General features: G+C 41.3%; 2 protein-coding genes and 1 pseudogene across 8 annotated transcripts in view; 2 read left to right on the top strand and 1 right to left on the bottom strand.

Annotated features, from left to right (window-relative positions):
- nlrc5 (NLR family, CARD domain containing 5) overlaps positions 1 to 27,030 on the bottom strand; it is a 77,002-nt gene that overhangs the window by 45,468 nt on the left and 4,504 nt on the right. The gene's annotated exons all lie outside the window — the stretch shown is intronic.
- On the top strand, positions 2,371 to 12,182 carry LOC147258618 (myosin heavy chain, fast skeletal muscle-like). The gene is made up of 39 exons (XM_086207945.1): positions 2,371 to 2,577; positions 2,653 to 2,796; positions 2,895 to 3,051; positions 3,147 to 3,174; positions 3,255 to 3,363; positions 3,453 to 3,545; positions 3,635 to 3,698; positions 3,778 to 3,876; positions 3,963 to 4,066; positions 4,185 to 4,323; positions 4,454 to 4,572; positions 4,858 to 5,007; positions 5,087 to 5,257; positions 5,349 to 5,652; positions 5,799 to 5,863; positions 5,968 to 6,055; positions 6,177 to 6,294; positions 6,379 to 6,502; positions 6,631 to 6,771; positions 6,861 to 7,112; positions 7,205 to 7,447; positions 7,531 to 7,707; positions 7,785 to 7,930; positions 8,052 to 8,142; positions 8,250 to 8,639; positions 8,747 to 8,873; positions 8,959 to 9,077; positions 9,154 to 9,350; positions 9,445 to 9,628; positions 9,738 to 9,903; positions 10,020 to 10,144; positions 10,270 to 10,578; positions 10,671 to 10,874; positions 10,987 to 11,112; positions 11,192 to 11,362; positions 11,451 to 11,555; positions 11,641 to 11,769; positions 11,828 to 11,959; positions 12,162 to 12,182. The coding sequence occupies exons 1-39, from the start codon at positions 2,371 to 2,373 to the stop codon at positions 12,180 to 12,182; spliced, it is 5,838 nt and encodes a 1,945-aa protein (XP_086064071.1).
- LOC147258619 (myosin heavy chain, fast skeletal muscle-like) lies at positions 16,604 to 26,502 on the top strand (annotated as a pseudogene). The gene is made up of 38 exons (XR_015117004.1): positions 16,604 to 16,810; positions 16,880 to 17,023; positions 17,122 to 17,278; positions 17,374 to 17,401; positions 17,482 to 17,590; positions 17,680 to 17,772; positions 17,862 to 17,925; positions 18,005 to 18,103; positions 18,190 to 18,293; positions 18,412 to 18,550; positions 18,681 to 18,799; positions 19,149 to 19,298; positions 19,378 to 19,548; positions 19,640 to 19,943; positions 20,090 to 20,154; positions 20,259 to 20,346; positions 20,468 to 20,585; positions 20,670 to 20,793; positions 20,922 to 21,062; positions 21,153 to 21,404; positions 21,497 to 21,739; positions 21,823 to 21,999; positions 22,077 to 22,222; positions 22,344 to 22,434; positions 22,540 to 22,929; positions 23,037 to 23,163; positions 23,249 to 23,367; positions 23,444 to 23,640; positions 23,736 to 23,919; positions 24,029 to 24,194; positions 24,311 to 24,435; positions 24,563 to 24,871; positions 24,963 to 25,166; positions 25,274 to 25,399; positions 25,479 to 25,649; positions 25,738 to 25,842; positions 25,928 to 26,248; positions 26,405 to 26,502. The product of XR_015117004.1 is annotated as a myosin heavy chain, fast skeletal muscle-like (transcript).

Here is a 27,030-nt window from a genome sequence, read left to right on the forward strand (position 1 = left end):
TTCAGGGTCGAGTTTTGCCAAGGGAAACTTGAAACATGAGATGTGTGCACTAGCAACAAATGTTTAAGTCATGTAAGCATCAGCTGTTGTCCAAGCCATGTTTGGTACATGCCCCATATTTAACTTCAGCTTTGTAAGCAAAACAGTTTGAATGCTAAGAATCCCAAGTCAAGTCCAACAGTGTGGTAAAAAAACAACCTTAAAGATTGTGTTTGAGATTAAATGAATTAGAATAATATAGAATATACTTTGAATATGCTATGAGCAGGCTGTCATTCAGAATGATGTGGATGGGGCAATCTTTTTATATTGTAGTTTTATATGACCATTTGTTCCTACAGGGACAACTTTGTAACTCTGAAGTACTTAAATTTAAAGACTTTTAGCAAGTAAGTAATAGTCTACTCTTAAAATTTCTTGCCTCTCAGTTTCTCCTGGTGAACAGTGAATACCTTGAAACCTTCAATTTTTTTTTTATTAATAAGTGCAAAAAAACATCACTAAGATGAAAAAGAAAATGTTGTATCCAAGCTCTAGAGCAGATGGTCTAAGGATGTTATTGAACCCTCTTCAAGGTGAGAAGCCCTGACCAAACTTTTTTTTTAAACGGGGGCGCTCTAAATTGCTTTGATAAGATCATTGTATTAAATGATCCTTTGTTCCCCCTGTGAATGAATTTTTACTTCGATCTAACTTTGATCTAACGTCTCTACCTCCAAATTTGCAAACATTTAATGTTCCATCATGACAGTCGAGCCTGTCCGTGTGTCATTGAGTTCTCCAGGCCAAGACTCCTCGCATCATCATCACATTCATTATCTAGATCTCACTCTGCAAAGGGTGACAACAGCTGCTGAAATGTTGAACTCACAGTGGCCATTACATTCCTAAGATATTATATTCATCTTATCACTTTGATATAACAATTTAACATTTTCAATGCAAGTCCATACCTATTAAAAGAATTTTACATATTGATTAATTTCCCTTGATGTCTTAAGTGGGGGACACTTTCTGGAGAATAACAATCATACTCTGGTGTAAGTTTCAGTCCTACTGTTTGCACTTTGTCATTCGACATTTTCAATAAATCTCTGCAATCACTGGAAAATTATTTGAAAGCAGTCAAAGAAAATATTTGTGCATTTTTAGAGGTGGCTTTAAAAGCTTTGACTTTGACTTTGAAAGATTGAATTATGCACAATGGACAAAATTGATGACAAAAAAATGCAGACTGACTGAATGACAACTTCAAAGTAGACAATTTGTAGGCAGAAAATAGCAGTTTGAATATTTTAAAGTGCTTGTGAGAAAGTCATGACACTTGAATCACTACATTACTTGTGAAGGCACCTGTTTTGGTTTAAATCAAATGATAATAATGTAGAAATAAACTAAAACTCATTCTTTTACATACAGTTTTAATAAGAGTCAAAGGTTATCAGGACATGTAAAGTTACCATTTTAGATGAGCATTTTGAAATATTTCATTATTCATCAATAAAAGTTAAAAAGACTTTTTTTTCTCTGTACACTTTCCCTTTAACATCCACCAATTCTGTTAAAATGACATATTGACCACTAATGCCTGATGAAAAAAGAACTTGATTTAAAAAGAGCTGAAGAGAAAACTATTGATTTGATCAATAATACCTTTTAAATGAACTGGAAATGGCTCGACTCAGATACCAATGTGCAATGTTTCAACAGATGTCTGCTTTCAGTGTTATGCACACCACATTTGGCATGTGTCCCATATTTAACTTTTGCTGTGCAAGCAAACTACTCTCAATATAAAGGAGTCCAAGAGGGCATTGCAGTGTGTGGTAGAAGCCCCTAGAAGACCCCAGCTTGTGGTAAGCATGTCTTCTGTCTGCTAAGGAGCACTGCAATTTATTTCTTGTTTAAGGAATAGATTATTCTGAGACTATATTATTATTATTATTAATAATAATAATAATAATATTGAAATTTCAGAATGGATTTGAATTTTTAAACCTCCATCAGTGACTGAAAATATGTCATGCTTTTTGACAGGAAGTACAAAAACAGACCTTTTGACAGAAACTGGTTCAGGTATGAAAAGCTTTTATGTTTTTTATGTCAATTTCTGTGAAACTTTAAATTTAGTTCCACTTATGCCATCTAATTGTTAAAAAAGAGATGGTTTCACAAATCTTATAAGACTCTGACATCTAGCCAGTATACAATTTGGTGGCAGTTCTCCTCTACCTAAATGCCTGACCTGACGAGACATGTATGACTTTTTCGAGACATGTTAAGAATTTGTCACATTAGATTGTCGAATATATCAAAAAAAGTTGAAAATGAAAACTACTTTGAATTTTTTCACAGAAGTAAACCGCCACCATGAGTACCGACGCGGAGATGGCCGTTTATGGCAAAGCTGCCGTTTACCTCCGTAAGCCAGAGAAGGAGAGAATTGAGGCTCAAAGCAAACCATTCGATGCCAAGACAGCCTGTTATGTAGCTGATGTTAAGGAGCTGTACTTGAAGGGAACAATCCTCAAGAAAGAAGGTGGCAAAGTCACCGTCAAAGTCCTGGACACAGAGGAGGTTTGTATCGTTAAGTGGGACTGAACTGGTCGATGGCTTTGATCGGTTCTCACTGTCACCCATGTCCTCCTCCAGGAGAGGACAGTCAAAGAAGATGACGTCACACCCATGAATCCTCCCAAGTTCGACAAAATTGAGGACATGGCCATGATGACCCACCTCAATGAAGCCTCTGTCCTGTATAACCTCAAAGAGCGTTATGCAGCATGGATGATCTACGTAAGACAATCTCCTCACTCAGAAACAATCAATATTCTAAATTACAACATTTTATCAAGGCAGAAAGTGAACTGTTATGTCTTTACGCTTTCTTTCAGACCTACTCTGGCTTGTTCTGTGCTACTGTGAACCCCTACAAGTGGCTCCCAGTGTACGATGCTGAAGTTGTGAGTGCTTACAGAGGCAAGAAGCGTATGGAGGCTCCACCCCACATCTTCTCAGTCTCCGACAACGCTTATCAGTTCATGCTCACTGGTAGGTTTTGAACATGACGATGCAGAATTCATAAATAGTTTGGTTTCTGTGGCAAAAGCGTAGAATTGATGATGTCTATTTCATTGTTTTAACAGACAGGGAGAACCAGTCTGTCTTGATCACGTAAGTTTTAAATTCATTGAAGTTGTTGAAGTAAATCAAATTTCTGGATCAAATTCCAATAAGCCTGTGTCTATACCCAGTGGAGAATCTGGTGCTGGAAAGACTGTTAACACCAAGCGTGTCATCCAGTACTTTGCTACCATCTCAGTTGGTGGTGATAAGAAGAAGGAAGCATCAGGAAAGATACAGGTATGGTAAGCTCTAGAAGAGCAAAATAGGTTGGCTATTTGAGGAAAATTATGTGCTTTGCTGATATGAGTTCTAAATTTGTACCGTAGGGGTCCCTTGAAGATCAGATTATTGCAGCCAATCCCCTGCTGGAGGCCTACGGTAATGCCAAAACTGTGAGGAATGACAACTCTTCTCGTTTTGTAAGTATGGACCAATTTCTACATGTAAAGAAGATCCTGATACAATGACCAACTTGGAAGGATGTTTTACATCTCTTTACTCCAAACAGGGTAAATTCATCAGAATTCATTTTGGCACAACTGGCAAACTGGCTAGTGCTGATATTGAGACATGTGAGTAACAAAGTCCAACTATGTGAGAATATAACTTGCACAAGTCAGCAAAGTTTGAACTCATAAACCACATTTGCAGATCTGCTGGAGAAGTCCAGAGTGACATTCCAGCTTCCCGATGAAAGAGGCTACCACATCTTCTACCAGATGATGACCAACCACAAACCTGAGCTGATTGGTACACATCGCCTCATCACACAATGATAAGTCAGTTAAAGTTTTGATAAGAAACAATTTATTAACTTTTACCCTTTTGAATTCCAGAGGCGTCTCTCATCACAACCAACCCCTACGACTTCCCTATGATCAGCCAGGGTCAGATCACTGTGGCTAGTATTGATGACAAAATTGAGCTGGAAGCCACAGATGTGAGTAATTGCTGAAGATCCTTTCATAGAGTTTTGTATTTAATTCCATTTCATGGCTGCTTTCAGAAGCATTTCTTGAAGTGATGTTTTTTTGTGTGGACACCTTCCATGTACACAGAATGCCATCGATATCCTGGGCTTCTCCGCTGAGGAGAAAATGAGCATCTACAAGATGACTGGCGCTGTGATCCACCATGGCAACATGAAGTTCAAGCAGAAGCAGCGTGAGGAGCAGGCTGAGCCTGACGGCACAGAGGGTGAGTATTTACTGTCCTAAAAAACTGAACAGCTGCAGAACAACGGTCGTAAAGTACCATCCTCTGGTTGTCACTTTATCAGCCAATGTCTGTTAAATAGTCAAAGCGTAAATCACTTAAACGTTTTCAGATGCTGACAAGGTTGCTTACTTGCTGGGTCTGAACTCTGCTGACATGCTGAAGGCTCTATGCTATCCCAGAGTGAAGGTCGGAAATGAGTTTGTCACCAAGGGACAGACTGTGCCTCAGGTAATTAAAATATACTGGAACAAACTTCTTCCTTGAATCTTAAAATTATATTTCATAAAGACAGCCAAGTTGGCATCTAATAATGTTTTCAGGTGAGAGTTCATTAGAGGAAGCCAAAACTACTTTGTCCCATTTAAGATTTTCACATAAAATGTGGAAGTTAGTACTTATGGGAAATTCTTTTTGAGTTTTCTCACATAATGTCATTAAAAAAAGGTCATAAATACAAGACAACTGACTGGCTGAAATCAATGTATGTTCTGCTTTTTGTTTTTTTTATCTTAGGTGCTGAACTCTGTGACTGCCCTTGCCAAATCCATCTACGAGAGGATGTTCTTGTGGATGGTCATCCGTATCAACCAGATGTTGGACACTAAACAGTCCAGACAGTACTTTATTGGTGTCCTGGATATTGCTGGCTTTGAAATCTTTGATGTAAGAGCTACTCTTGGCAAATAAGGGTCATTTTTATGACATTCAAATCACTGGCAATTAATTGCCTGCCCTCTCACAGTTCAACAGCATGGAGCAGCTGTGCATCAACTTCACCAATGAGAAACTGCAACAGTTCTTCAACCACCACATGTTTGTCCTGGAACAAGAGGAGTACAAGAAGGAGGGTATTATCTGGGAGTTCATTGACTTTGGTATGGACTTGGCTGCCTGCATTGAGCTGATTGAGAAGGTAAGTGTTTTAACCTGGGATTTGGTGTATTTGCTCTTGACAAAACCTGACGTGTCGATTAATCCTAGACTTCTGTGCATTTTCTGTGAAGCCCATGGGCATCTTCTCCATCCTTGAAGAGGAGTGCATGTTCCCCAAGGCCACAGACACATCCTTCAAGAACAAGCTGTACGACCAGCATCTTGGCAAAACCAAAGCATTTGAGAAACCAAAGCCTGCAAAGGGCAAGGCTGAGGCCCACTTCTCCTTGGTGCACTATGCTGGTACAGTGGACTACAATGTCGGTGGCTGGCTGGACAAGAACAAGGATCCACTGAATGAGTCAGTTCTGCAGCTGTACCAGAAGTCCTCTGTGAAACTTCTTTCTCTTCTGTATCCTCCTGCTGCTGCTGAGGGTATGATATCATCCATAATCAATTAAAATATTTTCTGATGGCTGTCATGGCGGACATAGCTAGCTGTATATTAACAAAATGCCATGTGTGATATCATAAATATTGTCTCAGTCTAACAACATATTTATACTGCAAATGATCAACAGACACTACCAAGAAGGGAGGCAAGAAGAAGGGAGGTTCTATGCAGACTGTGTCTTCACAGTTCAGGGTATGATTTAACTTCGCTTAAGGAGGCACAATATCACATCTGTTTTTATACCAAACTCAAGCTTCTTTTATTTAATGACAATAATTTCTTTCTTGGACATTCAGGAGAACTTGGGCAAGCTGATGACCAACTTGAGGAGCACCCATCCTCACTTTGTGCGTTGTCTGATTCCCAATGAGTCAAAGACTCCAGGTACATATCAAGAAAATCTGAGATATGGTTCAGTTTTGTTGTATGTTTTGCTTAAGTGTGTCCTCCAACATGTTAAAATGTCTTCTTTTCATGAGATTGATTTAAAAAATTCTTTTCACAGGTCTGATGGAGAACTTCCTGGTCATCCACCAGCTTAGGTGCAACGGTGTACTGGAGGGTATCAGAATCTGCAGGAAAGGTTTCCCCAGCAGAATCCTCTACGGTGACTTCAAGCAGAGGTATCAGTGAATCGAAGCATCTCAAGTTTCATGCACATGAAAAGAGGAATCCTGAAAATAACCACCGACTGTTTAAATTAAAAGATACAAGGTGCTGAATGCCAGCGTCATCCCTGAGGGACAGTTCATTGACAACAAGAAGGCTGCAGAGAAGCTGCTTGGGTCCATTGATATCGACCATGACCAGTACAGATTTGGACACACAAAGGTAAGCAGCATTCTTTCACTTTTTTATAGAACAACTTGATGCATATTTTGCTGCTTGTTTTACATGAAGGGGAGTGCTTTGTCTCAGTTCATCTTCGAATATATTTCATTTCATATCTGTTTATTCAGGTGTTCTTCAAGGCTGGTCTGCTGGGTACCCTTGAGGAAATGAGAGATGAGAAGCTGGCAGCTCTGGTCACAATGACTCAGGCTCTCTGCCGTGGTTTCCTCATGAGAAAGGAGTTTGTCAAGATGATGGAGAGGAGGCATGTTGAGAACAATTCATCAGGAACTTTAAAAAAAACAATGCATGAAAATCACAAGTGACACTGTAACAATCTCTTTTTGTCCACAGGGAGGCCATCTACACCATTCAGTACAATGTGCGCTCCTTCATGAATGTCAAACACTGGCCATGGATGAAGGTGTACTACAAGATCAAGCCTCTGCTGAAGAGTGCTGAAACTGAGAAGGAGCTGGCCCAGATGAAGGAGAACTATGAGAAAATGACAAACGACTTGGCTGCTGCCCTTGCCAAGAAGAAGGAGCTGGAGGAGAAGATGGTGTCTCTTCTGCAGGAGAAGAATGATCTGCAGCTTCAAGTGGCATCTGTGAGTAAATGTCAACTAATGGTTTTGCTTTTGTAGTGTGTGTCAAAAAAAACCCACAGATGTGGTAACCTCTTTTCCCCAATGGGAATCAGGAATCAGAGAATCTGTCTGATGCTGAGGAGAGATGTGAGGGTCTTATCAAGAGTAAGATTCAGCTGGAGGCCAAACTCAAAGAGACAACTGAGAGACTGGAGGATGAAGAGGAAATCAATGCTGAACTCACTGCCAAAAAGAGAAAGCTAGAAGATGAATGCTCTGAGCTCAAGAAGGATATTGATGACCTGGAGCTTACCTTGGCCAAGGTGGAGAAGGAGAAACATGCCACCGAGAACAAGGTTTGTTAACCTTTGGATACCTAACATTACCAGTGAAATCATGAGATTTGCCATGAAATATCATGCTTCTCTTGCCACCGCAGGTGAAGAATCTCACTGAGGAGATGGCTTCTCAGGATGAGAGCATTGCAAAGCTGACCAAGGAAAAGAAGGCCCTTCAGGAGGCTCATCAGCAGACCCTTGATGATCTGCAGGCAGAGGAAGACAAAGTCAACACCCTGACTAAGGCCAAGACCAAGCTTGAGCAGCAAGTGGATGATGTAAGTTCAGAAATTCACTCAAATTTGGCAAAATAGCACTCTCCATCTACCTCATCCTAACTCATATTAACATACAGCTTGAAGGTTCTCTGGAGCAAGAGAAGAAGCTGCGTATGGACCTGGAGAGGGCCAAGAGGAAGCTTGAGGGTGATCTGAAACTGGCTCAGGAATCCATCATGGATCTTGAGAATGACAAGCAGCAGTCCGATGAGAAGCTCAAAAAGTAAGGGGGGAAAAAATGAACAAAATATTGACAATTCATCTCCAGTTTAGGACACAATTAATTCCAATATGGCCAACAGCAGGAATGAAATCTTATCATATAAACTTTTTCATGCACACAGGAAGGACTTTGAAATTAGTCAGCTGTTGAGCAAGATTGAGGATGAACAGTCAATGGGTGCTCAGCTTCAGAAGAAGATCAAGGAGCTCCAGGTGACTGATACATGATGCTATGTTGAACATTATTGTGTGGACATGTACTCTGTTTGGTATTCTAAAAAGGGACAGTTCAATGATAAACAACTCATATCATTCACCAGGCCCGTATTGAGGAACTGGAGGAGGAGATTGAGGCTGAGCGTGCTGCTCGTGCCAAGGTTGAGAAGCAGAGGGCTGATCTCTCCAGAGAACTTGAGGAGATCAGTGAGAGGTTGGAGGAGGCTGGTGGTGCCACTGCTGCTCAGATTGAGATGAACAAGAAGCGTGAGGCTGAGTTCCAGAAGGTCCGCCGTGACCTCGAGGAGGCCACCCTGCAGCATGAGGCAACTTCTGCGGCTCTGCGCAAGAAGCAGGCTGACAGCGTTGCTGAGCTGGGTGAGCAGATCGACAACCTCCAGCGTGTCAAGCAGAAGCTTGAGAAGGAAAAGAGTGAATACAAGATGGAGATTGATGATCTCTCCAGCAACATGGAGGCTGTTGCTAAAGCAAAGGTATATGACACATCACATGCTGTGTTCATACCCAAATTGGAAAAAAATAAAGCATGCAGAAGTCAAGACTAATCTGATGTGTAACACTGACAACTTTTCCACATTAGGGAAATCTTGAAAAGATGTGCCGCACTCTTGAGGACCAACTCAGTGAACTGAAGACCAAGAATGATGAAAATGTCCGTCAGATAAATGACATGGGCGCCCAGAAGGCCCGTCTTCTGACAGAAAATGGTACGAATGATACAACAGCCAAAGTGATCTGCTAAAACTGAAAATTAAATTCACATTAACGTTTCTTGATCTTTCATCACAAAAGGTGAGTTCAGCCGTCAAATTGAAGAGAAGGAAGCTCTTGTCTCACAGCTGACCAGAGGCAAGCAGGCCTTCACACAGCAGATTGAAGAGCTGAAGAGACAGATTGAAGAGGAGGTTAAGGTAAGAACACTTTACTATGTACTGAAGTTGTTGGCATGAAGAAACTTGGCTGAAAAAGTGTTATTTCCCTTTCTAGGCCAAGAATGCTCTTGCCCATGGACTGCAATCAGCTCGCCATGACTGTGACCTGCTGAGGGAGCAGTTTGAGGAGGAGCAGGAGGCCAAGGCTGAGCTGCAGCGTGGAATGTCCAAGGCCAACAGTGAGGTGGCTCAGTGGAGAACTAAGTATGAAACTGATGCTATCCAGCGCACTGAGGAGCTTGAGGAGTCCAAGTGAGTACAGTTTCAACAATTAAATATCCACAAATGAAGCAGTCTAGGTCAGTAAGGTTTTTACTGACTAGCAATTTTTTTTTTTTTTTTACAGGAAAAAGCTGGCACAGCGCCTCCAGGAGGCTGAGGAGCAGATTGAGGCTGTGAATTCCAAGTGTGCTTCTCTTGAGAAAACCAAACAGAGACTCCAGAGTGAGGTGGAGGACCTCATGATTGATGTGGAGAGGGCTAACGGGCTTGCCGCCAACCTGGACAAGAAGCAGAGGAACTTTGACAAGGTACAACCATTTACTTAATGTGACCATACAAAAACTAATAAAAGAACCTTTTACATGGCATTGCACTGGTACATAAATTAACAGGATGCATGTGAAATGTGTCATTTAGGTGCTGGCAGAGTGGAAACAAAAGTTTGAGGAGGGTCAGGCTGAGCTTGAGGGAGCTCAGAAGGAGGCTCGTACTCTTGGCACTGAGCTGTTCAAGATGAAGAACTCCTATGAGGAAGCTCTGGATCAGCTGGAGACCATGAAGCGTGAAAACAAGAACCTGCAACGTCAGTTCCCTTTAGATTTTGGGAGCCATTATTATAAGAATCATCGCAAAGATGCAAGTGGAGTTATATTCTACATTTGAGGTTAAACAATATGAAACACTTGTATCTCTCTGCAGAGGAGATTTCAGATCTGACTGAACAGATTGGTGAGACTGGCAAGAGCATCCACGAGCTGGAGAAGGCCAAGAAGCAGACCGAGACCGAGAAGGCAGAGATCCAGACTGCTCTTGAGGAGGCTGAGGTAAAAAACAAAAACAAATAAATACAAGTTTAACCATCTTAATACAAGAAATTCCAAAACATTAGTCATAGTCATTAAAGCTCCTCAGTCAGAGAGTATGATATTTTATCCTTTGATCCCATTAGGGAACTCTGGAACATGAGGAGTCTAAGATCTTGCGTGTCCAGTTGGAGCTCAACCAGATTAAAGGTGAGGTGGACAGGAAGCTGGCAGAGAAAGATGAGGAGATGGAGCAGATCAAGAGGAACAGCCAGAGGGTGATTGACTCCATGCAGAGCACTCTGGACTCTGAGGTCAGGAGCAGGAACGATGCCCTGAGAATCAAGAAGAAGATGGAGGGAGACCTGAATGAGATGGAGATTCAGCTGAGTCATGCCAATCGCCAGGCTGCTGAGTCCCAGAAACAGCTGAGGAATGTCCAGGCACAGCTTAAGGTATTGTTAAGACACTGAACTCCTCACAAAAAAATAGCCAGTGCACCTTCAGTTGGATGTTCACGCAAATATTCCCTGATACATTTCACTAGGATGCCCAACTGCACCTTGACGATGCTGTCAGAGCCCAGGATGATCTCAAGGAGCAGGCCGCTATGGTGGAGCGCAGGAATGGACTCATGGTGGCTGAAATTGAGGAACTTAGGGCTGCTCTGGAACAGACCGAGCGAGGCCGTAAAATTGCTGAGCAGGAGCTGGTGGATGCCAGTGAGCGTGTTGGACTTCTGCACTCTCAGGTGAATGTCCCTTCAATTCTTTTCTTTCAATCATACACCAAAACTTTTTTGAAATGATGAGTGTATCGGCACTGGAAGGGACGACTTCAGTCATTTCCCTTTTTCCTCTTAGAACACAAGCCTTCTGAACACAAAGAAGAAGCTTGAGGCAGACCTGGTCCAGATCCAGAGTGAAGTGGATGACACTGTTCAGGAAGCCAGAAATGCAGAGGAGAAGGCCAAGAAGGCCATCACTGATGTATGGTCATTTTTTACTATATTACTCTTCGCATGCTTTCTCAGAACTTCCTTTTAATCTATAATGCTGAAATTTCTAGGCTGCAATGATGGCTGAGGAGCTGAAGAAGGAGCAGGACACTAGTGCTCACCTGGAGAGGATGAAGAAGAACCTGGAGGTTGCCGTTAAGGACCTGCAGCACCGCCTGGATGAGGCTGAGAACCTGGCCATGAAGGGTGGCAAGAAGCAGCTCCAGAAACTTGAGTCGAGGGTAAGACTGTGAAGTTGAACAGTTTAATAAAATGCAGGAACATGTCAAAGATGTTTGAGTTCCAAATATTTTCTGACTTTTCCTGAAGGTGCGTGAGCTGGAGGCTGAGGTTGAGGCTGAGCAGAGACGTGGAGCTGATGCTGTTAAGGGTGTCCGCAAATATGAGAGGAGGGTGAAGGAGCTCACCTACCAGGTACAGCTGCATCACCACTGATCATGTACAAATCCCACATGTGCTACATAATGATTACAATATAAATCAATACTTTTTCTTCCAGACTGAAGAGGACAAGAAAAATGTTGCCAGGCTGCAGGATCTGGTTGACAAACTGCAGCTGAAGGTGAAGGCCTACAAGAGGTCGGCTGAGGAAGCGGTAAGGAAAACATTTGTAACACTCAAGAGTTATGTATTCCACCAGTGGTCTTTCTTTATATTTAAACATGCAATTTTCCATGCTCTTGTAGGAGGAGCAGGCCAATGTTCACCTGTCTAAGAGCAGGAAGATTCAGCATGAACTTGAGGAGGCTGAAGAGCGCGCTGACATTGCTGAGTCCCAGGTCAACAAGCTGAGAGCCAAGAGCCGTGACTCTGGCAAGGTGAGTATATAAAATTTTCCACTTCTTGAAAAAAGAAATCATAGTCCAATATATTCCTCATCCGCTTATTTATGTCACTCACAAAGATACAGAAATACAAATATGTATTTCAGGTTTGCGTTGGCTTTATTTATTTGTATATGTGCATATCATTACAAAATTTATTACACTGTGCCATGTTTTTTGTTTTTTTGTTTTGCAGGGCAAAGACGCAGCTGAATAAAGCACAATTTCTGAGGGGCTGTTTCTAATCATATAATATGATGTGAAATATACCACAATAAAATATTTTTGAATTTATGGAAATGTTGTATCATTTGTATCCCTCTGTATGCTTTGAGATGGAAGGTGTGTGATTTGGATCCCAGCTTAGCAATACTTTAACATACACTATGAGGGGCTGACTACAACATACAAGTTTTTGATGTACAAGTTTGAAATGTGAAGTAAATATACTGTAAATAGGACATAACCTGTAACTTTTGTGAAAAATATGATTCAGTTCCCAACAGGCCATACTTAATGACACATTTAACAGTCAAGAAGGTGGTTGCACAACCGAAATGCAGAGTGAGGAGCAGGTAGTAATTAGTGTTACTCATTATTTATTAAGCAAAATAAAACAAAAGCTGAATTGATAACTAAACTGAGAAACTAAATACAAGAAACTGAAAGCACTGCAAGGCAAACCAGCAGGATAACAGGCTGGGCTACACAACAGACTAGTTGACAAAGATAGGCTTGACATACCAAATTTAAATACAGACTCAACAAACGAGGCAACAAGAAACCCCTGAAGAGTCTTGTGACCAATGAAGACTGATTAACTCACAAGACACGGGTGAGACTCGAAAAAGCACTCCCAGCTAACCCAGCTGTCACTGAGCGAGTGCACCCAGGTCACAATTTTATCACTGGGCAGGCATAAAAAGACAGAACCATTCACACTCATAAACACACTCATACCTATTACCAGTTTAAACTCCATTTAACCTAATCTGGCTGGATTAAGCAGAGTTTAACTACTTCTACTACTGCTATTATACTACGACTACAGCTATTACTACAACTGCTACTACTACTATTATTAAACAGACACTTAAGAAATTCCATACGATGTTTGCCTACAATTTTGAGAATTTATACTATTTTATCAGCTCTAGTTGGTAGTATTCCCTATCACTTTTTCCTAAATTGCTTTTGTTGATTTTGTTTTCTCTTAAAGGGCAGAAAAAAAAAAATTAAGGTGAGGAATGGGAATGCATGACATTGGATGTTTTGCCAATTTACAACAGCTAAACATATATCAGCTTACAACAGCTGATATTTTACAACTGATTTAGTATGTTATCTCTGTAAAAACAAATTTAAATGATATTATCATTTCTTACGTACCAACTGGAAAACACACAAATAAATTGAAATTAAAAGAGTACCATTTTTCTTTATTCCCATTCATTGTTACTTGAACAGAAACAACAATGGGAAAAAATGAAAAAGTAATCTTAATTTGCTGGAGGGATATTATTACCGATATTTTCAAAAATGACCAATAACAACTGACACAGATGACATGCTTGTATTATCCCTACAATAACCATGTAATGACTTGCTATACGTGTTCAGTTCAATGTGCGAACTCAAGCAACAGTGTCTGAAGATATGAAATAATGATGCCTTCGAGGACACAGTTGGTTCCAGACAGAAGTAAGGGCTTGTTAAGGACTAATCCTATAAAAGGAGTTATGAACTGTGACTCATGTAAAGATACTCGAGTAGTACCATAATAAAAAATAAATACAGAGCTGGAAACATCAACAGCTCATTTTGTACAGTGATTGTAAACTGCATGGACAGTTAGATGGCTCATAATTTATGTATGGGTAATGATTAGTCAAATCTCTCTAATCTGATAATTCCTAATTTACAAAACCTGGGTGGCACGGTGGTGTAGTGGTTAGCACTGTCACCTCACAGCAAGAAGGTCCCTGGTTCAAGTCCCGGCTCGGGCACAGGATCTTTCTGTGTGGAGTCTGCATGTTCTCCCTGTTCCTGTGTGGGTTCTCTCTGGTACTTCAGCTTCCTCCATCAGTCCAAAGACATCAAGAGAGGACGAGGCTGATTGATACTCTAAAGTGACTGTGAGTGTGAATGGTTGTCTGTCTCTGTGTGTTGGCCCTGTGATGGACTGGTGACCTGTCCAGGGTGAACCCTGCCTCTCACCTGAAGGCTGCTGGGATAGGCTCCACCCTCCACCCCCCCCCCCCCCCCTTGCGACCCCCAACAGGAGAAGCAGAAGAAATGGGATGGAGAAGAAACCTGTTTTTTCAATTGATCACAATGAGTCCTGTCACAGACCAAAGTAGCTACTGTATCACGGCGAAATCTGAGTAATCCAGATTGCTTCTAAGATCTAAAAAGCATCACAATTTGTTGTCCCTCAAATATAGTGATAACAATTAATAATAACTCTTTTCAGCTATTTTTTCCCCCAAAAAATTTAGTTGTGTATTTCTTAAGCCTCATTTATAATAAGACTGCATTGATCCACAAACGCCGTGCAATTTCCAATCTCCAAGTGCCACATTACACCAGTACATACGATTTTAATTTTTTTTCTAAGTATAGTAGAATCTATACATTATTTGTTTATGGCGCCACTTCATCCAACAGTTGATTTTAAAGTAGTTTAGCCCAAAGTTTATATAAATATGGAGGGTGTCACACACCAGATTTTGAGCAGGGAGTTCTTCATGACCACAGATGAGAATGACTCAGAAATAACTTTTATTTTGCTATTAATCCTTTACTTATAATTCTAATGTTGTATATGTGGCTGTTTTGTTTTTCCTATTCCAGTTTTTTCATAATCACTATGGCATATTTTAATTTACAGCCAAGTTCCACTCAGGTGGACAGTAAGGTTCTATTTCCTTTTATCAAAATAACTTCAACAAATTGGCCTTCTTATTCCTCCAGAGGAAAAAAGAAAGAACAAAAGGATTAAAAGGCAATTCTCTGAGGGATTTATTACGTATAATTATCTATTTGTACCTGTTTTAATAATGATAGCTTTGTCACTGTGAAGAGATAATGGTTCACTTGAAGTGGAATTTCAAACACAATTTTTTTTTATGGGACATTTAATATACTGCTTATAGGCTCCAAAATATTGTTGATTATGAGTCCAAGTTCTAAGTTAAAACAGTTTGAAATTGTTTAATGGGTCATGATAGGTAACTACTTTTGGAACAAATATGATGCTGCTAACCATTCTGATCTCGAAACTGACTTGAGTCAAGGTAAAAATGTCAAAGAGGCAAAAAACTTTGAATAAAGTAAGTAAATAACAAGTCTGATGTAGAATGTACAGTGCTGGAGCAGAGATGAAGTAGTGACAGTCCATACATGGATTGACAGCTGTTGGTAGGTGTTTATAGCTTGGAACGCAGGAGTCAAATAACCAGAAAAATCTCTGACAAAAATTAACAACAGGAATGCTAACTACTTTTTACGGGACGTAATCTGATGAAAAATGTAATACAATAAGGATAATATCAATGAGACATAGGTAATAAATGAAAATTTATGTTTGTTTAATTGTATAGTTACTTATTGTATAGTTTGTTGACTACTGATAAATTACCACTAATTAATAACTCACTCATACATTCCAAACATGATGGTATGTAACATGTTGTGTACCGTGTTATATAACATTATGTTTGTACATGTTTCTACACTGCCAATAAATGTGTGAAGACTTAAAGTTTGGCAAGCAGACTAAATAGACCAAAAAGGGAACACAGATGGATTAAATTTGGCTTTTAATTAGTGTACTTACAATACCAATACCATTGTAGACATACTAATTTTTTATGCTATAACTCCAGCCTGGGCTAGACTGTCACCCAAAACACAAGGTGTATGTACATTCAAAGCATATTTTAAGTCACAGACACTTTCACTGTCAGCCTTACCACATTTGGCATGTACACCATACTTAACCCTTGCTGTGTAAGCACACCTCATCAATAAAAGGAGTCCCTCGGGAACAACACTGAGTGACAGAAGACCAGTGAGTTCCTGCTTGAGGTAAAACTCTATTATCTCTTAAGGCCATTTTATTGTAAATGCTGGAAAAGACTGTCGTACGGTTGTAAGCAATGTGTGTGTAAATAACACAAATGGACAATACACAATTCAAAGAAATTAAATTAAAATCCTTAAAAATAGACACTACATGGCTACATGTTTTTAGACGTACCTATTTTGAACTAAGTCAGTAAACTGCAGTAGTAACCTATGTGTTTTCAACAGTGCTGAGGCTGACACCGAAGGGGTCAGGTAAGACCAAACTTAAAAATTGAAATGAATATTTCCTGCATGTTATGTAAAATATTTCTTGTTCACTGAAGGGTTTGTTTATTGTTCAACCTGTTTCAAAATAAAAAAAACTACTTGCAAGTATTCATCGTCATCAAGCAAAAAATTTGTAAAAAGGACTTTGCGTGACCAATTTAAAAAAAAAAAACTGTTGATACAGATTTGACCATGAATATATAAGGCAGTAAGGAAAGCTTAAAACAACAGGTCTAAAATGAAAGCTGTTTTGTAATTTTTTCATAGATAACAACTGCCACCATGAGTACAGACGCGGAGATGGCCATTTATGGCAAAGCTGCCGTTTACCTCCGTAAGCCAGAGAAGGAGAGAATTGAGGCTCAAAACAAACCATTTGATGCCAAGACAGCCTGCTATGTAGCTGATGCTAAGGAGCTGTACTTGAAGGGAACAATCCTCAAGAAAGAAGGTGGTAAAGTCACCGTCAAAGTCCTGGACACAGAGGAGGTTTGTATCGTTAAGTGGGACTGAACTGGTCGATGGCTTTGATCGGTTCTCACCCATGTCCTCCTCCAGGAGAGGACAGTCAAAGAAGATGACGTCACTCCCATGAATCCTCCCAAGTTCGACAAAATTGAGGACATGGCCATGATGACCCACCTCAATGAAGCCTCTGTCCTGTATAACCTCAAAGAGCGTTATGCAGCATGGATGATCTACGTAAGACAATCTCCTCACTCAGAAACAATCAATATTCTAAATTACAACATTTTATCAAGGCAGAAAGTGAACTGTTATGTCTATACGCTTTCTTTCAGACCTACTCTGGCTTGTTCTGTGCTACTGTGAACCCCTACAAGTGGCTCCCAGTGTACGATGCTGAAGTTGTGAGTGCTTACAGAGGCAAGAAGCGTATGGAGGCTCCACCCCACATCTTCTCAGTCTCCGACAACGCTTATCAGTTCATGCTCACTGGTAGGTTTTGAACATGACGATGCAGAATTCATAAATAGTTTGGTTTCTGTGGCAAAAGCGTAGAATTGATGATGTCTATTTCATTGTTTTAACAGACAGGGAGAACCAGTCTGTCTTGATCACGTAAGTTTTAAATTCATTGAAGTTGTTGAAGTAAATCAAATTTCTGGATCAAATTCCAATAAGCCTGTGTCTATACCCAGTGGAGAATCTGGTGCTGGAAAGACTGTTAACACCAAGCGTGTCATCCAGTACTTTGCTACCATCTCAGTTGGTGGTGATAAGAAGAAGGAAGCATCAGGAAAGATACAGGTATGGTAAGCTCTAGAAGAGCAAAATAGGTTGGCTATTTGAGGAAAATTATGTGCTTTGCTGATATGAGTTCTAAATTTGTACCGTAGGGGTCCCTTGAAGATCAGATTATTGCAGCCAATCCCCTGCTGGAGGCCTACGGTAATGCCAAAACTGTGAGGAATGACAACTCTTCTCGTTTTGTAAGTATGGACCAATTTCTACATGTAAAGAAGATCCTGATACAATGACCAACTTGGAAGGATGTTTTACATCTCTTTACTCCAAACAGGGTAAATTCATCAGAATTCATTTTGGCACAACTGGCAAACTGGCTAGTGCTGATATTGAGACATGTGAGTAACAAAGTCCAACTATGTGAGAATATAACTTGCACAAGTCAGCAAAGTTTGAACTCATAAACCACATTTGCAGACCTGCTGGAGAAGTCCAGAGTGACATTCCAGCTTCCCGATGAAAGAGGCTACCACATCTTCTACCAGATGATGACCAACCACAAACCTGAGCTGATTGGTACACATCGCCTCATCACACAATGATAAGTCAGTTAAAGTTTTGATAAGAAACAATTTATTAACTTTTACCCTTTTGAATTCCAGAGGTGTCTCTCATCACAACCAACCCCTACGACTTCCCTATGATCAGCCAGGGTCAGATCACTGTGGCTAGTATTGATGACAAAATTGAGCTGGAAGCCACAGATGTGAGTAATTGCTGAAGATTCTTTCATAGAGTTTTGTATTTAATTCCATTTCATGGCTGCTTTCAGAAGCATTTCTTGAAGTGATGTTTTTTTGTGTGGACACCTTCCATGTACACAGAATGCCATCGATATCCTGGGCTTCTCCGCTGAGGAGAAAATGAGCATCTACAAGATGACTGGCGCTGTGATCCACCATGGCAACATGAAGTTCAAGCAGAAGCAGCGTGAGGAGCAGGCTGAGCCTGACGGCACAGAGGGTGAGTATTTACTGTCCTAAAAAACTGAACAGCTGCAGAACAACGGTCGTAAAGTACCATCCTCTGGTTGTCACTTTATCAGCCAATGTCTGTTAAATAGTCAAAGTGTAAATCACTTAAACGTTTTCAGATGCTGACAAGGTTGCTTACTTGCTGGGTCTGAACTCTGCTGACATGCTGAAGGCTCTATGCTATCCCAGAGTGAAGGTCGGAAATGAGTTTGTCACCAAGGGACAGACTGTGCCTCAGGTAATTAAAATATACTGGAACAAACTTCTTCCTTGAATCTTAAAATAATATTTTATTAAGAAAGTCAAGTTAGCAACGCATATGTTTTTTAGGGTGAGAGTTCATGAGGAAAACCAAAAAATGGTTTGTTCCATTTAAAATTTTAACATTATAAGTGGTGCGAAACCTGGATCCCCTTATGGAAATTTCCAAATGAGAGCAAATAGTTACATTTAAATTCTGGCTCCTAACTTATTTTGAAATTCATCACATTTATGTCATCAAAACATGATCAGAAATATAAGCTGGAATTTTACAAAACTGACTGGCTTGAATCTATATATATATCTTGTGTTTTTTTTTATCTTAGGTGTCAAACTCTGTGACTGCCCTTGCCAAATCCATCTACGAGAGGATGTTCTTGTGGATGGTCATCCGTATCAACCAGATGTTGGACACTAAACAGTCCAGACAGTTCTTTATTGGTGTCCTGGATATTGCTGGCTTTGAAATCTTTGATGTAAGAGCCACTCTTGGCAAATAAGGGTCATTTTTATGACATTCATATCACTGGCAATTAATTGCCTGCCCTCTCACAGTTCAACAGCATGGAGCAGCTGTGCATCAACTTCACCAATGAGAAACTGCAACAGTTCTTCAACCACCACATGTTTGTCCTGGAACAAGAGGAGTACAAGAAGGAGGGTATTATCTGGGAGTTCATTGACTTTGGTATGGACTTGGCTGCCTGCATTGAGCTGATTGAGAAGGTAAGTGTTTTAACCTGGGATTTGGTGTATTTGCTCTTGACAAAACCTGATGTGTCGATTAATCCTAGACTTCTGTGAATTTTCTGTGAAGCCCATGGGCATCTTCTCCATCCTTGAAGAGGAGTGCATGTTCCCCAAGGCCACAGACACATCCTTCAAGAACAAGCTCTATGAACAGCATCTTGGCAAATGCAAAGCATTCGAGAAACCAAAGCCTGCAAAGGGCAAGGCTGAGGCCCACTTCTCCTTGGTGCACTATGCTGGTACAGTGGACTACAATGTCGGTGGCTGGCTGGACAAGAACAAGGATCCACTGAATGAGTCAGTTCTGCAGCTGTACCAGAAGTCCTCTGTGAAACTTCTTTCTCTTCTGTATCCTCCTGCTGCTGCTGAGGGTATGATATCATCCATAATCAATTAAAATATTTTCTGATGGCTGTCATGGCGGACATAGCTAGCTGTATATTAACAAAATGCCATGTGTGATATCATAAATATTGTCTCAGTCTAACAACATATTTATACTGCAAATGATCAACAGACACTACCAAGAAGGGAGGCAAGAAGAAGGGAGGTTCTATGCAGACTGTGTCTTCACAGTTCAGGGTACGATTTAACTTCGCTAAAGGAGGCACAATATCACATCTGTTTTTATACCAAACTCAAGCTTCTTTTATTTAATGACAATAATTTCTTTCTTGGACATTCAGGAGAACTTGGGCAAGCTGATGACCAACTTGAGGAGCACCCATCCTCACTTTGTGCGTTGTCTGATTCCCAATGAGTCAAAGACTCCAGGTACATATCAAGAAAATCTGAGATATGGTTCAGTTTTGTTGTATGTTTTGCTTAAGTGTGTCCTCCAACATGTTAAAATGTCTTCTTTTCATGAGATTGATTTGAAAAATTCTTTTCACAGGTCTGATGGAGAACTTCCTGGTCATCCACCAGCTTAGGTGCAACGGTGTACTGGAGGGTATCAGAATCTGCAGGAAAGGTTTCCCCAGCAGAATCCTCTACGGTGACTTCAAGCAGAGGTATCAGTGAATCGAAGCATCTCAAGTTTCATGCACATGAAAAGAGGAATCCTGAAAATAACCACCGACTGTTTAAATTAAAAGATACAAGGTGCTGAATGCCAGCGTCATCCCTGAGGGACAGTTCATTGACAACAAGAAGGCTGCAGAGAAGCTGCTTGGGTCCATTGATATCGACCATGACCAGTACAGATTTGGACACACAAAGGTAAGCAGCATTCTTTCACTTTTTTATAGAACAACTTGATGCATATTTTGCTGCTTGTTTTACATGAAGGGGAGTGCTTTGTCTCAGTTCATCTTCGAATATATTTCATTTCATATCTGTTTATTCAGGTGTTCTTCAAGGCTGGTCTGCTGGGTACCCTTGAGGAAATGAGAGATGAGAAGCTGGCAGCTCTGGTCACAATGACTCAGGCTCTCTGCCGTGGTTTCCTCATGAGAAAGGAGTTTGTCAAGATGATGGAGAGGAGGCATGTTGAGAACAATTCATCAGGAACTTTAAAAAAAAACAATGCATGAAAATCACAAGTGACACTGTAACAATCTCTTTTTGTCCACAGGGAGGCCATCTACACCATTCAGTACAATGTGCGCTCCTTCATGAATGTCAAACACTGGCCATGGATGAAGGTGTACTACAAGATCAAGCCTCTGCTGAAGAGTGCTGAAACTGAGAAGGAGCTGGCCCAGATGAAGGAGAACTATGAGAAAATGACAAACGACTTGGCTGCTGCCCTTGCCAAGAAGAAGGAGCTGGAGGAGAAGATGGTGTCTCTTCTGCAGGAGAAGAATGATCTGCAGCTTCAAGTGGCATCTGTGAGTAAATGTCAACTAATGGTTTTGCTTTTGTAGTGTGTGTCAAAAAAAACCCACAGATGTGGTAACCTCTTTTCCCCAATGGGAATCAGGAATCAGAGAATCTGTCTGATGCTGAGGAGAGATGTGAGGGTCTTATCAAGAGTAAGATTCAGCTGGAGGCCAAACTCAAAGAGACAACTGAGAGACTGGAGGATGAAGAGGAAATCAATGCTGAACTCACTGCCAAAAAGAGAAAGCTAGAAGATGAATGCTCTGAGCTCAAGAAGGATATTGATGACCTGGAGCTTACCTTGGCCAAGGTGGAGAAGGAGAAACATGCCACCGAGAACAAGGTTTGTTAACCTTTGGATACCTAACATTACCAGTGAAATCATGAGATTTGCCATGAAATATCATGCTTCTCTTGCCACCGCAGGTGAAGAATCTCACTGAGGAGATGGCTTCTCAGGATGAGAGCATTGCAAAGCTGACCAAGGAAAAGAAGGCCCTTCAGGAGGCTCATCAGCAGACCCTTGATGATCTGCAGGCAGAGGAAGACAAAGTCAACACCCTGACTAAGGCCAAGACCAAGCTTGAGCAGCAATTGGATGATGTAAGTTCAGAAATTCACTCAAATTTGGCAAAATAGCACTCTCCATCTACCTCATCCTAACTCATATTAACATACAGCTTGAAGGTTCTCTGGAGCAAGAGAAGAAGCTGCGTATGGACCTGGAGAGGGCCAAGAGGAAGCTTGAGGGTGATCTGAAACTGGCTCAGGAATCCATCATGGATCTTGAGAATGACAAGCAGCAGTCCGATGAGAAGCTCAAAAAGTAAGGGGGGAAAAAATGAACAAAATATTGACAATTCATCTCCAGTTTAGGACACAATCAATTCCAATATGGCCAACAGCAGGAATGAAATCTTATCATATGCACTTTTTCATGCACACAGGAAGGACTTTGAAATTAGTCAGCTGTTGAGCAAGATTGAGGATGAACAGTCAATGGGTGCTCAGCTTCAGAAGAAGATCAAGGAGCTCCAGGTGACTGATACATGATGCTATGTTGAACATTATTGTGTGGACATGTATTCTGTTTGGTATTCTAAAAGGGCAGTTCAATGATAAACAACTCATATCATTCACCAGGCCCGTATTGAGGAACTGGAGGAGGAGATTGAGGCTGAGCGTGCTGCTCGTGCCAAGGTTGAGAAGCAGAGGGCTGATCTCTCCAGAGAACTTGAGGAGATCAGTGAGAGGTTGGAGGAGGCTGGTGGTGCCACTGCTGCTCAGATTGAGATGAACAAGAAGCGTGAGGCTGAGTTCCAGAAGGTCCGCCGTGACCTCGAGGAGGCCACCCTGCAGCATGAGGCAACTTCTGCGGCTCTGCGCAAGAAGCAGGCTGACAGCGTTGCTGAGCTGGGTGAGCAGATCGACAACCTCCAGCGTGTCAAGCAGAAGCTTGAGAAGGAAAAGAGTGAATACAAGATGGAGATTGATGATCTCTCCAGCAACATGGAGGCTGTTGCTAAAGCAAAGGTATATGACACATCACATGCTGTGTTCATACCCAAATTGGAAAAAAATAAAGCATGCAGAAGTCAAGACTAATCTGATGTGTAACACTGACAACTTTTCCACATTAGGGAAATCTTGAAAAGATGTGCCGCACTCTTGAGGACCAACTCAGTGAACTGAAGACCAAGAATGATGAAAATGTCCGTCAGATAAATGACATGGGCGCCCAGAAGGCCCGTCTTCTGACAGAAAATGGTACGAATGATACAACAGCCAAAGTGATCTGCTAAAACTGAAAATTAAATTCACATTAACGTTTCTTGATTTTTCATCACAAAAGGTGAGTTCAGCCGTCAAATTGAAGAGAAGGAAACTCTTGTCTCACAGCTGACCAGAGGCAAGCAGGCCTTCACACAGCAGATTGAAGAGCTGAAGAGACAGATTGAAGAGGAGGTTAAGGTAAGAACACTTTACTATGTACTGAAGTTGTTGGCATGAAGAAACTTGGCTGAAAAAGTGTTATTTCCCTTTCTAGGCCAAGAATGCTCTTGCCCATGGACTGCAATCAGCTCGCCATGACTGTGACCTGCTGAGGGAGCAGTTTGAGGAGGAGCAGGAGGCCAAGGCTGAGCTGCAGCGTGGAATGTCCAAGGCCAACAGTGAGGTGGCTCAGTGGAGAACTAAGTATGAAACTGATGCTATCCAGCGCACTGAGGAGCTTGAGGAGGCCAAGTGAGTACAGTTTCAACAATTAAATATCCACAAATGAAGCAGTCTAGGTCAGTAAGGTTTTTACTGACTAGCAATTTTTTTTTTTTTTTTTACAGGAAAAAGCTGGCACAGCGCCTCCAGGAGGCTGAGGAGCAGATTGAGGCTGTGAATTCCAAGTGTGCTTCTCTTGAGAAAACCAAACAGAGACTCCAGAGTGAGGTGGAGGACCTCATGATTGATGTGGAGAGGGCTAACGGGCTTGCCGCCAACCTGGACAAGAAGCAGAGGAACTTTGACAAGGTACAACCATTTACTTAATGTGACCATAACAAAACTAATAAAAGAACCTTTTACATGGCATTGCACTGGTATATAAATGAACAGAATGCATGTGAAATGTGTCATTTAGGTGCTGGCAGAGTGGAAACAAAAGTATGAGGAGGGTCAGGCTGAGCTTGAGGGAGCTCAGAAGGAGGCTCGTACTCTTGGCACTGAGCTGTTCAAGATGAAGAACTCCTATGAGGAAGCTCTGGATCAGCTGGAGACCATGAAGCGTGAAAACAAGAACCTGCAACGTCAGTTCCCTTTAGATTTTGGGAGCCATTATTATAAGAATCATCGCAAAGATGCAAGTGGAGGTATATTTTACATTTGAGGTTAAACAATATGAAACACTTGTATCTCTCTGCAGAGGAGATTTCAGATCTGACTGAACAGATTGGTGAGACTGGCAAGAGCATCCACGAGCTGGAGAAGGCCAAGAAGCAGACCGAGACCGAGAAGGCAGAGATCCAGACTGCTCTTGAGGAGGCTGAGGTAAAAAAAACAAAAACAAATAAATACAAGTTTAACCATCTTAATACAAGAAATTCCAAAACATTAGTCAAAGTCATTAAAGCTCCTCAGTCAGAGAGTATGATATTTTATCCTTTGATCCCATTAGGGAACTCTGGAACATGAGGAGTCTAAGATCCTGCGTGTCCAGTTGGAGCTCAACCAGATTAAAGGTGAGGTGGACAGGAAGCTGGCAGAGAAAGATGAGGAGATGGAGCAGATCAAGAGGAACAGCCAGAGGGTGACTGATTCCATGCAGAGCACTCTGGACTCTGAGGTCAGGAGCAGGAACGATGCCCTGAGAATCAAGAAGAAGATGGAGGGAGACCTGAATGAGATGGAGATTCAGCTGAGTCATGCCAATCGCCAGGCTGCTGAGTCCCAGAAACAGCTGAGGAATGTCCAGGCACAGCTTAAGGTATTGTTAAGACTCTGAACTCCCCACAAAAGATAGTCAGTGCACCTTCAGTTGGATGTTCACGCAAATATTCCCTGATACATTTCACTAGGATGCCCAACTGCACCTTGATGATGCTGTCAGAGCCCAGGATGACATCAAGGAGCAGGCCGCTATGGTGGAGCGCAGGAATGGACTCATGGTGGCTGAAATAGAGGAACTTAGGGCTGCTCTGGAACAGACCGAGCGAGGCCGTAAAATTGCTGAGCAGGAGCTGGTGGATGCCAGTGAGCGTGTTGGACTTCTGCACTCTCAGGTGAATGTCCCTTCAATTCTTTTCTTTCAATCATACACCAAAACTTTTTTGAAATATGAGTGTATCGGCACTGGGACGACTTCAGTCATTTCCCTTTTTCCTCTTAGAACACAAGCCTTCTGAACACAAAGAAGAAGCTTGAGGCAGACCTGGTCCAGATCCAGAGTGAAGTGGATGACACTGTTCAGGAAGCCAGAAATGCAGAGGAGAAGGCCAAGAAGGCCATCACTGATGTATGGTCATTTTTTACTATATTACTCTTCGCATGCTTTCTCAGAACTTCCTTTTAATCTATAATGCTGAAATTTCTAGGCTGCAATGATGGCTGAGGAGCTGAAGAAGGAGCAGGACACTAGTGCTCACCTGGAGAGGATGAAGAAGAACCTGGAGGTTGCCGTTAAGGACCTGCAGCACCGCCTGGATGAGGCTGAGAACCTGGCCATGAAGGGTGGCAAGAAGCAGCTCCAGAAACTTGAGTCGAGGGTAAGACTGTGAAGTTGAACAGTTTAATAAAATGCAGGAACATGTCAAAGATGTTTGAGTTCCAAATGTTTTCTGACTTTTCCTGAAGGTGCGTGAGCTGGAGGCTGAGGTTGAAGCTGAGCAGAGACGTGGAGCTGATGCTGTTAAGGGTGTCCGCAAATATGAGAGGAGGGTGAAGGAGCTCACCTACCAGGTACAGCTGCATCACCACTGATCATGTACAAATCCCACATGTGCTACATAATGTTTAGATTATAAATCAATACTTTGTCTTCCAGACTGAGGAAGATAAGAAAAATGTAACCAGGCTGCAGGATCTGGTTGACAAACTGCAGCTGAAGGTGAAGGCCTACAAGAGGTCGGCTGAGGAAGCGGTAAGGAAAACATTTGAAACACTCAAGAGTCATGTATTTTCCACCAATGGTCTTTCTTTATATCTAAACATGCAATTTTCCATGCTCTTGTAGGAGGAGCAGGCCAATGTTCACCTGTCTAAGTGCAGGAAGATTCAGCATGAACTTGAGGAGGCTGAAGAGCGCGCTGACATTGCTGAGTCCCAGGTCAACAAGCTGAGAGCTAAGAGCCGTGACTCTGGCAAGGTAAACATATTCTCTTAGATTAAATACATTTCAAATTCTACCCCACCTTGTTTTATAGCTAATGTGAACTAAATTCAATTAGTTCAAATTAAAGTAAATGTAATTGAACTTACTCAAACCCTGTTTTGTGTTTGTGTGTTTATTTTTATAATAAAGGGAAAGGAGGCAGCTGAGTAAAACAGACTGGCTCATCGGCTGTTTCTAATCATGCAACAGGATGTGAAATATGTTGGAAAATAAACTTTTTACTTGACACCCTAAAATTGCTGTCTGTCTGTTACTGACACAAATGGTCATACATACAACACTGACCTAAAATGCAATACACTGTAAAGCTGGCCACACTTCCCTCTCAGCGACACTAATACAGTTTGCACAGATCACTTAATCCACTTGTCTAAAATACTGTCTATTATCCATCTATTTGTTCCCTTCAAGGGAAGTAATATAATCATCTGCGTGTGTCAGTTTGTTTGTTCAGTTGTTAGAGGAAAAGACATATATATATATATATATATATATATATATATATATATATATATATATATATATATATATATATATACACACACACACACACACACATATATACATATCTACACATATATACACATATATATACATATATACACATATATATACATAAATACACTAGGGATGCAAACAATTAATCGATTATCGATTAATTGTCGATGACAAATTACTCGATTAAAATAAATTAATTGCAATTAACTGCGTTTTGAACCTGTAATTCCTGGCTGGTCCGCGTGAGGGCGCACTTG

The sequence above is a fragment of the Aulostomus chinensis genome, chromosome 7, assembly GCF_037954235.1.
Source record: "Aulostomus chinensis isolate RoL2024-O1b breed Wild chromosome 7, RoL_Achi_v1.0, whole genome shotgun sequence".
NCBI lineage: Eukaryota > Metazoa > Chordata > Actinopteri > Syngnathiformes > Aulostomidae > Aulostomus > Aulostomus chinensis.